The 12,378-nt window shown below is 42.3% G+C and overlaps 1 protein-coding gene across 5 annotated transcripts in view; it reads left to right on the top strand.

Annotated features, from left to right (window-relative positions):
• ARHGAP18 (Rho GTPase activating protein 18) overlaps positions 1-12,378 on the top strand; it is a 190,491-nt gene that overhangs the window by 45,011 nt on the left and 133,102 nt on the right. For 3 of the 5 annotated variants that reach the window (XR_014803749.1, XM_021088426.2, XM_021088427.2), the window contains exon 1: positions 10,717-10,879. The exons of the other annotated variants lie outside the window; for them this stretch is intronic. Coding sequence is in view for 2 of the 3 variants with exons in the window: in XM_021088426.2 (XP_020944085.1) it covers positions 10,767-10,879 (113 nt within the window). In the remaining variant the exon portion in view is untranslated. Of the gene's footprint in view, positions 1-10,716; positions 10,880-12,378 lie in introns of those variants that run through there. 5 annotated transcript variants of the gene reach the window in all.

Genomic DNA, 12,378 nt, shown 5'->3' on the forward strand with positions numbered 1-12,378 from the left:
AGGCAGATGTTTTCCTCATCTCATTGTTCACAGAAAATCGGTTCAAGGTGGTATCAACCAAATGTTCAAAAATACTGTGATTCATCCATAAGTTCACACTGTTCTTTTGTTGATAGGGCAAAACTATAAGGATAGATTGAAATTAAAGATCGGTCCTAAAACCTCAGGGCTTGGTGCAAAACTGAAAGCAAGTTATCAGGACTGTACAATGAGAGACCAATGGGCTAATATCCAGGGGATGCTGGAGCTGCAGGCCTTAAAAATCCAGGATGGAGTCACTGGTCGTCACTGTGGTAATTGCTTTTGTATTTTCTCAGCTTGGTCTGAGAAATTTCAAGATCTTTTTTTAAGCCTCAGCATTTCTTTTTCTATTTGGTAATCACATATCTTTTTTCTTTTGTTTTAGGGCCACCCAAGGCTTATGGAAGTTCCCAGGCTAGAGGTCAAATTGGAGCTGTAGCTGCCAGCCTACACCACAGCCACATCAACGTTGGATCTGAGATGCATCTGCGACCTGCACCACAGCTCATGGCAACGCTGGATCCTTAACCCATTGAGTAAGACCAGAGATCAAACTCGCATCCTCATGTGTACTGGTCGGATTCATTTCCACTGTGCCACAACGGGAACTCCAGTAATCACGTTTTTTTAATTAGGTTGCAAATGGATCAAATAACAAGGAAATTGACTTATTTTAGTAATAAAATGTCATCAAACCTAAATGAAAAGGAAATGAGTGCCTTCTGTTTGAAATTGCAGTTGGGTTTCTGAGTGAGCCTAGCCTGCTTCCAGACTCTACCAAGGGCTAGCTCTGTGATCTGGGGAAATGCCTGGATGCCTCCTAAAGCTTTAGTGCCTCTGTCTATAAGATGGTAGATTGGGAGAAAATACTCCAGAGGGCCTAGCAAGTACCTGGAACTTAAGAGTTGCTCAGAAAATTCACCTTTCCCATCTTTCTTCTCTTTCTTTTTAATCCTTTTTTATTTTTATTTTTTATTTTTTTTTAAGGCTTTACCTGTGGCATATGGAAGTTCCCAGGCTAGGGGTTGAATCAGAGCTTCAGCTGCTGCCCTACACCACAGCCACAGCAACATGAGATCTGAGCTAATTCTGTGACCTGCACACAGCTCAGGGCAACACTGGATCCTTAACCCACTGAGTGAGTCCAGGGATCAAACCCACATCCTCATGGATACTAGTTGGGTTCATACCCACTGCCACAATAGGAACTTGTGTAAATCCTTCAATCTTGATCGAAAACTTCCATTGTTTGAAGCAGTTTGGAAGCTGAAGTGTTCTAAGCGCACGCCCATTGTGGAAGTTAAGCATCCTTGAGAAATGGGTAAGTGCTGTGACTTGTCTATGAGGCAGGCACAAGACAGAAACCCTTTGGGCAGATAGTTCTCTTGGGGAGAGATGGCTAGAGACCTAAAACTTGAAGTCGGAAAAAGTTTTCAACATTTTCCTCACCTAGCAGCTGTTACCAGGTATTTCATAACCACACATTTCCTGAGGCCTTCCTGCCCTGGGGACATGTCAGAGCTGTCCTCCAAACAACTTTGTTTAAACCATTCATATCTAATGTCTCGTCTCCATTCATCTAGGTTAGAAACCATAGGGTCATTTTGGACCCCTTCCATTCCCACTTACACCTGTCTGCCAGTTCCTAAAGATGCTGTTCCTGCAGGTCTGTGCACTGCCACTGCTGTCGGTGGCATGGCTTGGGAGAGAAGACGATCAGACAGGTCTGCCACTGTGTCATCTTACAGCACCCCCCAAACCAACAAACTCTGCTGTCATGACCTAGGGCATCTCTCGTCTCCATCATTTTCCTCCTATCCATGCTATTTACAGCTACCATAATGTTCTTTCTTATAGTATAGTTGATTTTGATGCTGACTCTGTAATCTTTGATTACTCCCCACTGCCTATGGAATGTAGACTAGCTAGTTGCAAGGCGCTGAAAGTCCTTAAACATCTGGCATGAACTTACATATTTTTACGTTTAATCTTCTATCCTGTCTCCCTTTGCCCACTTGCATTTTTCACAGCACTTTGGCTGTGAACCCGCCTTGACTTTGTATAAGCAATCATCCTGAACCTGGGCCTTTGCTTCTTTGGTCCTCTCTCCTTGTGAAAAGCCAGGCACTACCCACCCTAATTCAATATCTAGTGAGTTGTTATTATTTGAACTGAGTTTAAGAGTATTTCCTTTGATTGCACAATAATGTTTAATGCAGAAAGCTTGGGGGAAAATTACATATGCACATTTTAACTTTGTCCTCTTCCTTGAAACTTTAATAGATCTTGGAGTTATTTACCTCCTGGGCATTGTTCCCTTAGCATTTGGGTTATGCTTTTCCTTTATTTCTTTGTTTATTTTTACATTTACTATTACTCAATGCTTGATATTATAAATACATACACACTTGTCCATCCTAATTGAAAATGAACTGCTGGGGGCTGGGTTGTAGCTGACTCATTAATACCTCTCTTAGTTTATCTCTTTGAAGTGAGCCAGTGGCTATGCAGTGTAACTGCATGTGTCTTTAGTGAAACCATGGGCAGCTAGAGAACTTTTTTTTTTTTTTTTTGGAGACAGGCCTGCTAGTCTTCCTCCAGTACCCCAGCAGACCATTGGTGGTGTCTAGTGTCTGCTCTTGGGACATTTGAGAAGTCTTTGTTGGGCTCATTTGTGCCTCTAGTTCACATCGAGGTGGTAGAACGTTTGCTGTGGTCTGAAACCTTTGGAAAAGGCTGTTTAAATGTTTGCTGGTGACTATCAAGTTTCCTTCTAATATATGAATGCTTATAATGGACTCTGTGGCTGTCTCTCTTGAAAGAAATCAAGTCCTAGAGGGCTCTGTCTTTGTCACTTTATTTGTTCCAAGTGATGTATTTACTTGGTCACCACAGTTTATTTTGATGATCTTTGCAAGTAGTACTTTAAGGGGCGGACTGGCGGTAAGAGAATTCAGGTACATGTCTCATTTTTCTTACCAAAAAATGTGGCTCTGCTGTCTTGATTTGAATTCTTGATAACTTACATGTGATATCAATTTCCCAGAACATCACAGAGTATGATTTAAACTCAAAGACTTGGAAGGTTATATTCACCTTCTGGAAAAAAATTTTTTTAAAGCCACTTCTGTTTAAGAGGGAAAGGCAATGTGATATAATGTGTGTTTGGAAACTGAAAGAATAATCTACCTTTGTCACACCAAGGTACTTCTCTTTCTGCTTTTCTTCTGTTGTGTCAATGTGTGATAAAAGCAGTTCTTTATGAATAGATTTAGTGTACAGTGTTTGTAAAGTATTGGATGTATATATAAAATGTATTGTGACATGCTTGGAAGGGTAATAACTGGAAGAAATTTTATTATATTTAATGTTACTTATGAATCCTTACCTGCAGGAATGTGACATATCTAATATTAAAAATAATTTCATTATTGGGAAAGAAAAAATGTATATCTTACACACTTTTAAAGAAAAATACAAACATGAAATACAGTCAGCAGGAAGACAGGTTGATGATGGAAAATAATATAATTTTCTGCTTTATGTAATGGAATTCAATTCTTTTTCACTATTTGAATTATAGAGAATCTTATAGATTTTGGGGGGGGTGGGGGGATGGAAGAGAAATGTTAAAGATATTATTTAGCAGGAATGATTTGCCGGAACCAGATATCAGTTCTTATAACATTTGTTTTGTCTTTTTTGTCTTTTTAGGGCCATACCTGTGGCATATGGAGGTTCCCAGGCTAGGGGTTGAATCAGAGCTGTAGCCACCGGCCTACGCCACAGCCACAGCAATGCAGGATCCGAGCCGTGTCTGCGACCTACACCACAGCTCATGGCAATGCCGGATCCTTAACCTACTGAGCGAGGTCAGGGATCGAACCCTCAACCTCATGGTTCCTAGCCAGATTCATTTGTGCTGCGCCAAGATGGGAATTCCTGTAAATGACATTTTGATTGAGCCCGGGACTGTGTGTTGAGGCAGTCTCTGAACTTGAGCAGTTTATACTGCAGGAAAGTCCACCTTCTGGTGGCAGCGTGTGGCATTTTCCTGCACTCTTGGAGTCTGGGCTTTGTAACCATCTGCCTGATAGCTTTTGCCTAACCTTTTGTTCCTTGGCAGCTGCTCTAATAAAAGAAGTAGTTTGGAGGAGGTATGGATAAGCTTTGGATGACCACAACCCTGTGATTTGGGTCTTTTAAAAAATTTCAGAAAGCCAAGACCCTCATGGGTATAGCTGTGTTCTTTGAGCCTTTGTTTCCAGCCAGCTAGCCAAATTATTAAATAGAATGATGATGGCAAATAACTCTTCTAGATATTTTAAGAGCGTATTTCAGGAGCATGAACAGTTTGGGGCTAGGATATTATGTGAGGAGAGCTTTCTCAGAGTGAGGTATAGGGCATTTAGGTGAAAATCCTTTACAGTAATGTCTAGAGCAATGGTTCTTCATCTTTTCTGGAGGCATATTGAGAATTCTGGAGGCATGTGAACCCTGGTTCCAAAAGAAAAATAACAAATTTTTGGATATAATTTATTTACTTCGTATGACATTTATTCTTTCACAGGAATAAATTTCCAGTGAATTAAGTAAATTATAACCAGTAAAGCAAATTCATTATACCCAATCAGGTCAGTATATTGTCCCATAATTATACAGAGACAGTATTTTGATGATTCTGCAGGGACATTAAATGTAAAATAAATCAATATTTTTTTGGGGAAACAAAAGTCTTGTCTGTAAACTGAGTAATAGGACCTTTTTTTCCCCCCAGTGAAATTATGCTTTTGTAATCTACCTCAGGACAAGACTTTTGTATTGGTATAAAATGAGTCATTGTTCATAAGCAAAATACTGCCTTTCCAGAATGTACCTGTTTCCAGATACACTTCACTCTTCCTTACTTGATTCTTCTAAATGCCAGGTGTTTGCAACACGGGTCCCATTGTATTCAGCAGTGAAGAGAAAACCAAATGAGAGTTTAGGGTCATGGCTTTCTTTTTCTTATTGTGGCTGATGTTCAGTTTAGGCTAGTTTTGACATTAGGTGGATTTGCCGTGAAGCTAAATCAAGGTAAAATCTTGTGAAGCCCCTTCTAAAACCCAGTGTTTAAGAAATTCTAAGCTTTAGGGTCCAAAAACCTAGATCTGCCTTTGCTTGATATTTAAAAAAAAAAAATTAATGAAAAGAAAAAGGGGAGTTGGAGCCATGGTGCAGTGGGTTAAGAATCCACTGTAGCAGCTCAGGTCATTGTGAAGTTGTAGGTTCTATCCCCTGGCTCAGGAACTTCCACAGGCTGCAGATGGCGGCCATTAAAAAATTAATTTAAAAAATTAATTTAAAAAAATTAAAAATTTAAGGGAAAAAAAAAGGGAAAGTGATGTTTAGGAGTTCTCTGGTGGCCTAGTTGTTAAAGATCCAGCATTGTCACTGCTGTGATGCAGGTTCAGTCCCTCACCCAGGAACTTCCACATGTTGCAGGTATGGCCAAAAAAAAAAAAAAGAGAGAAAGAAAAGGAATGTTTGCAATCATAATGGCCAGAGGACTTTTCTTTCATTTCCATCAGTGGGAACAATTTTAGGGGAGTTCCCTTCATGGCTCAGCAGTTAATGAGCCCAACTAGGATCCATGAGGATGCAGGTTCAATCCCTGGCCTCACTCAGTGGTTTAAGGATCTGGCATTGCTGTGGCTGTGGCGTAGGCTGGCGGCTACTGTGGATGCAGCCCTAAAAGAGCAAACAAACAAACAATTTGAGGTATGATGGCATAACGATGATGCCATTTTACCCAAGTGTGTAGACTGTGCCACACCCCACTACTAATTTCACATAAAAAAAAGTTTCAAAGTACCAGGAAAAAAACGAATGTGATTGTTCCTGACCGTTGGCCTCCACAGAATTGCGCTTACATCAATATTCCATTTGGTGAAACACTTTAGATTCGCCATAGATTATTTTACCTCATTAATTATTCATGTAGGCTTTTTCATAAAAGAGTCAGTTCCAGGACAGCCGTAACCTTTATAATGTTTAAGAGCTCAGGCTCAATGGTTCTATAAACCTAGGTTGACAAGTCGTGGTTCTGCCACCTCCTAGGTGGGATGACCTCACATTCTTCATCTCTAAAGTGGGCAGAATTCTAACCCTTACCTCTGAGTTTGTGGTGACAATTACATGAGACTACATGGGCCAGGTCTAGCAAAGAGCACACACTCAAACTTTGGGTATTGTTACTGATTGGTAGTAAGCTTTTAACTATAAGGTCTTTTCCAGATGTTTGCCAAGAAGCCTAAATTAGCCTCTGGCAAGAGCAGTTAGAAATCATTCCAGGCATGGCTAGTATGTTGTTGTTCCTGGAGGAATAGTTAAGAAAATAAACTTTGGAAATGATGCAGAAATGTGTAGAGCTGTCCAGAGAGAAGGAAAAGGCTTTTTCCTTGTTGCTCCAGAGATGGAATTAGTAATAATGAAGGGAATTTCCAAGGAAGTAGGTTTAAATTCTGTGTACGGAGTAGTTTTCAGTCACAGCTCCTCAGGACAGCATGGGCTTACTGGCAAACTCCCAGAATTACTCATATGAAAGCTTGATAAAACATCAGGTGGGAAATATTAGAACACTCCCTCTTCGTTAGTTAATGCTGCTATATGAATCTAGGCTTTGTCACCTATGTAAACTGTAACTTCACCGTTGATGATTCAGTTATTCAAGTTCTTGTTATTGGTTGTGGGTTTTTTTTTTTTTTTTTTTTTTTTTGTCATTTTAGGACTGCACCTGAGGCATATGGAAGTTCCCAGGCTAGGGGTCGAGTTGGAGCTGTTGCCTCTGGCCTACACTACAGCTCACAGCAACACTGGATGCTTAACCCACTGAACAAGGCCAGGGATCAAACCTGCATCCTCATGGATGCTAGTCAGATTCGTTTCCTCTGAGCCAAGACAGGAACTCCTTGTTATGTTACTGTAAATTGAGTTTAACTTTGCCAGTTGGAAGGTCGGTTTTCACATTGCCCTGTGTCCTGATACAGGCTTCCAATCATGTTAGCGAGTTTGTTTGAATATACACATTCTCCTCAGTTAATTCCATTAAAGCGACAGACACACCTCGAGGGAAAAAATGTGACAAATGATGTTGGTTCTGTTGTCGTTTTGATACCCTGCAAATACAATTCCACACTACTACGTAGGCTCCTAAATTGAAATATGAAAACCAGTTAATAAACCATTCACTAGCAATGAACCTCAGAATTATTTTTTCCCATTATTTCTGAACGTGGTCGCCAAATTATTTGAGATTGCAATACTATATCCACCCTGTTTATAACTGATTTGCGTATATAAATGACAGCTTCCTTTTTCCTTCCTGTGTCATTTAGTACATCCCATTTGAAGGGAATGAATGAAATGAATGAATAAACTGTCTTGATGTTGTTAATTACTTCGTGAGATGTTTCATAACAGGAAGGTGTTTGGCATGCAGTCAAGAGCTTGGAATATGAACCTCTTCAAGGACATTTAAAGTCATTGCAGAAGAGAGTAAAAATAATACTTTTTTTTTTTTTTTTTCCATAAAATGCCTATGAGGAAGAAGGATGTGGTATGAGGGATGGATTAGCTAACTCTTGGTCGGGCTTTAGGGGTAAAACAGGAATAGCCTTTCAAGAGAGTATGTTGGTGGTAAGGTTTGTTTCTGTGATGATTATAAGAAAATTCTGAGAACTGTTTTTCATCTACTTGAGCCTTTTGTTTTGTTTTGTTTTTGGCTTTTTACAGCTGCACCCGTGGGATATGGAAGTTCCCAGGCTAGGGGTTGAATCTGAGCTATAGCTGCCACAGCCATAGCAATGCAGGATCTGAGTCACATCTGCAACTTACACCACAGCTCATGGCAACACTGGATCCTTAACCCACTGAGCGAGGCCAGGGATTGAACCCGCAACCTCATGGTTACCAGTTGGATTTGGTTCTGCTGTGCCACAATGGGAACACCTACTTGAGCCTATTTTTTGAGGCTAAGTAGACCCAGGGCACAAGCCTACCAGCTGTCTCCCTGTGACAGGCAACATTCGTAGGCCAGTAAACACAGAGCTTATTAGGAGGAAAGGAGGAGCCCAGAGGATTTCCATGTACCTGAATGCTAAATTGGCAGGATTCAAATTTTATATAACATGCTATGTAAATCAGTGTGTACCACATTTGATTTTATGCCTCACAAAAAATTAAAAAGCATGGCTACCATGAACCCAAATGTTATTGTGTGCTAGTAAAATCTATTTCATTTTGCATGTTGTCACTTATGATTAAACAAGTGGAGAGAGTATAATTGGGCAAAGATATTTCTGTTAAAACTGGACAGAATCTCCCATTATCATAAATTATGAGAGCTGGCAGCACTCATGGCTGTCCATAGGCCTGTATGACCCTGACAGACTGAGGATGTAGCAAAGGAAGAAGGGAAAAATAGAAAAATAAAGAAGATAAAAAGGAGATCTAGGGAAGTAAGGTAAAGGCCGGAGTGATGGAGAGGAAAACAGAGAAGAAGAGGGTTTTTAAAAGATAGAGTGTATGTATGGAGTTCCTGTCGTGGCTCAGTGGTTAACAAATCCGACTAGGAACCATGAGGTTGCGGGTTCAATCCTTGGCCTCACTCAGTGGGTTAAAGATCTGGCGTTGCCATGGGCTGTTGTGTAGGTTGCAGTCATGGCTCGGATCCAGTGATGCCGTGGCTGGTGGTGTAGGCCCGAAGCTGTAGCTCCAATTCCACCCCTAGCCTGGGAACTTGCATGTCCCAGGGTTGTGGCCCTAAAAAGCAAAAATAAATACATAAATAAACTTATTTATGAGGAAGATGGTATAGATCATAAAAACTGCCACCAGCAAAAACCACTTCAATTCAGGCTATTAGACATATTAAAGAAAGTGCATAACTTTTGCACTTTATTTCCTTACCTACTGGACAAGGAACAGCATGGTGGATAAAAAGAATGGAATTTAGCCTAGAATTCTGTTTGATTCTAGCTTCTGGCACAGAACAATTGTGTTATCTTAGACAAGTTACTTAATCTGCCCCTCAGCCTCACTTTCCTGCAGGCCTACAACTTCTATGTTGTAAGGGGGGGTGTGTGCATGTGAGAGAGAGATAGGGAGGGAGGGATAGAAGAAAGGAAAGGAGAGGGAGAGAAGGGTGGACAGGGGAAAAAAGAATTCAACTGAATTGAATGAGAATACATGTAAAACACCCGTCACAGAGACAAGCCTGGCATAGAGTATGCCCTCAACAAATAGTAAGTACTTTTTTGGGGTGGGGGGTGTCTTTTTTTAAACCTCCCCCTCACCCCCCGGCCCCTGCAGCATATGGAAATTCCCAGGCCAGGGGTCCACTGAGCGAGGCCAGAGGTTGAACCCACATCAGAAACTCCTTTTTTTTTTTTTTTTTTTTTGGTCATTTTTGGCCCCGCTGCATATGGAACTCAGATCAGAGCCACAGTTGTGACCTAAGCCACAGCTGCAGCAATGCAGGATCCCTAACCCACTGTGCTGGGCAAGGGATGGACCCCACATCCCAGGGCTCCCAAGAGGCCGTAGATACTATTGTGCCACAGCAGGAGTTTCTGAAGGGTATTTTGTTAAAAGCAGAAGGTAAGGGAGTTCGCTTTGTGCTTCAGCGGGCTATGAACCAGACCAGTATCCATGAAGGTACAGTTTGATACCTGGTCTCTTTCAGTAGGTTAAGGATCCACATTGTGGTGAGCTCTGGCTTAGATTAGACCCCTAGCCTGAGAGCTTCCATGTACTGCAGGTATGGCTCTAAAAAGCAAAGGAAAAAAACCTGAAAAAACCAAAACATGGCATTGGTTTTTTTTTTTTTTTGATCTTTTTGTCATTTCTTGGGCTGCTCCCACAGCATATGGAGGTTCCCAGGCTAGGGGTCTAATCAGAGCTGTAGCTGCCAGCCATAGCATAGCCATAGCCACAGCAACGCGAGATCCGAGCTGCGTCTGCAACCTACACCACAGCTCATTGCATCGCTGGCTCCTTAACCCACTGAGCAAGGCCAGGGACCGAACCCGCAACCTCATGGTTCTTAGTCGGATTCGTTAACCACTGCGCCACAGCGGGAACTCTGGCATTGGCTCTTATGTGAATGAAAATGACATTCCAAGTACCCATCATTTTTATGAGGTCATTTTTAACGCAAGAAGTAGCCTTTCTTGTTACCTGAATCGCACAGTTTTGCCTTGCAGGTTCGTTGGGTGTTGCTACGGTTCATTTTAATCACAGCTCTGAAGGGGTCAAGAAAAGTCCTTATTCAAGTGTTACATGAAGGTAGCAGAAATTATCAGATGGAAACAGGAATTTAGAAGGGGAAAAAAAGGCTCTGCTGTAATTCATTGTTTCCTAATCGAGACGACTCGTGCCTACAGTGATGAGAGGTGGCTGCAACCTGGCAATTTAACCAGATCATAACAACTCGGGGTCGGGGCAGCAAGGACCCCCCCCCACGCCCCCCCCCCCCCCAACTGACGCACTCTGGCTGGGATTGTCCTGGGCTGGGACACTGCTCTGAGTCACCGGTCTCCCCATTGGAGAGCCAGGCGCTGGGGAGGCCCCGCCCCTCCCGTGTGAATCGCTGGCCTTGCGGGGGAGGAGCCGGCTGATGCTAATGAGCGGAGTTGTTGGCGAGCCAGGAACTTCATTCCCCTTCTCTGTGTCAGGATCGCAGAAATTATGCCCCTTCTCTCACCATGAGCTGGCTGTCCAGTTCTCAGGGGGTTGTGCTCACTGCCTACCACCCCAGCGGCAAGGACCAGGCCGTGGGGGGCAGCCATGGCAAGGGAGGGGAGGAAGCCGCCGCGAGGTAAGCCGGAGAGCAAAACAAAACCCTCTTACCTGCTCCGGGAAGAAAGTGACAGGGAAGTTGGTGTGTAGAGAGGAGTCGACATCCGCAAGTCTCAGGTCGCAGCTAACCTCGTGCAGCAGCAGTAAGACTGGGGTGGGGTTTTCTGTACTTTGCATCTCACCTAGTCTGAAACCACCCCTACCCTGACTGGTGCTAACGATAGGATAAGAAGGAACTGGGGCGATGGCTGTCAGGCTTCTTGCTCAGCAGGTGCCTTTGCAAATGCTGGAAGATCAAATAGCTGTATTTGAAACACTTCCTATGAGTTGGAATTCTTGAATGGGCTCAAGGCCCAGCCACTGGAACTGCTGCTTGGGAAGGGTGCCAGCAGGCAAGGGGGCCGTTCAGTGTACAATCTGTTGTTGTTAGAGAGTGTGTGTATTTTTTTCTCCTTCTTAACTGAAAGAAAGCAAACTTCTTAGGCAGAAAGCCCAAGACACTGGCCTGTGGCAATATGTTTGTCAGTTCTTTGGTGTATGTGGATTTTTTTGTTGGTGGGGGGAGCTTGCAGAAATGTTTTGTCAGGAAGCAGGACTCTGCTGCCAGAGTGACCTGTGGTTAATGTTAAATCACTTTATAGGCAGAGAAGGCGAATGTTCTATAGACCACTGAGGTGCAAAGAGTGCCTTTCTCTCTGTACTTTGTTCTGTTTTTCCAAGGTTTTTTTTTTTTTTTTTTCCTTCTCCTTCCTTTCCTTAATGACCTTCTCACTAGCCAAACATTTTTACCCTTGTCTTAGATATAAATTGTAAATATTGGCCTAGAAGCTTGCAAAGAGCAAATGCTCACCTAATAGGGTTGAACACTAAATTAGTTATCAGTAAGCACATTTCCTCCTTGATGTTTAATGTGATAATAAAACCTTCTTTGTTCTTCTGTGACTTATGCTTATGCCTTAAGCTGGAATAATGCCTTCTTTCATTTGTTTTAAAATCCCCAGATGTGGGGGAGGGAAATACAAGTCAAAGAAATGGCTGTAATGCTCTTTAGGTTCCCAGGCTGACCAGAGTGTTTTCCTCACATAGCAACCACCATATGTATTCCATTTTATTAACTCATTATCAAAGATAAAAGGGATTTGCTGCTTGTACTTTGGATGTGTTGTCATTGTATTTTCTGTCATGTTAAGTATTTTCTGTGAGAGGTCATAGAGTCTTCTCCTCCATTTTTCTGGAGAACACTAACTGGAGAGTAATCTTTCAGCAGTAAGCAGACCGCAATGCCAGTTGCTTCCTGTCCATAGTTTGGGCTCCCCAAGACAGAAGTGCCAGAATTGTGCAAACTTAGCACATTCTCCAAAGACTTTACTCTGGGATGGCCTGGGGATCCAAGCTGAATTTTAGATCTTGATTGTTTAGAGTGAAAAGAACCTAAGGGACCTTGAGTCCTGACCTCTCATTTTTTCCCTTGAGATCTCAGACTCCAGGGATTAGGCCATTGCAAGGTCTGCTATTCTA

Source organism: Sus scrofa, chromosome 1, assembly GCF_054392235.1.
Source record: "Sus scrofa isolate SSC_HxYL_T2T_F1_AM1 chromosome 1, Sscrofa_HxYL_maternal_Yorkshire_Landrace_v2.0, whole genome shotgun sequence".
Lineage (NCBI taxonomy): Eukaryota > Metazoa > Chordata > Mammalia > Artiodactyla > Suidae > Sus > Sus scrofa.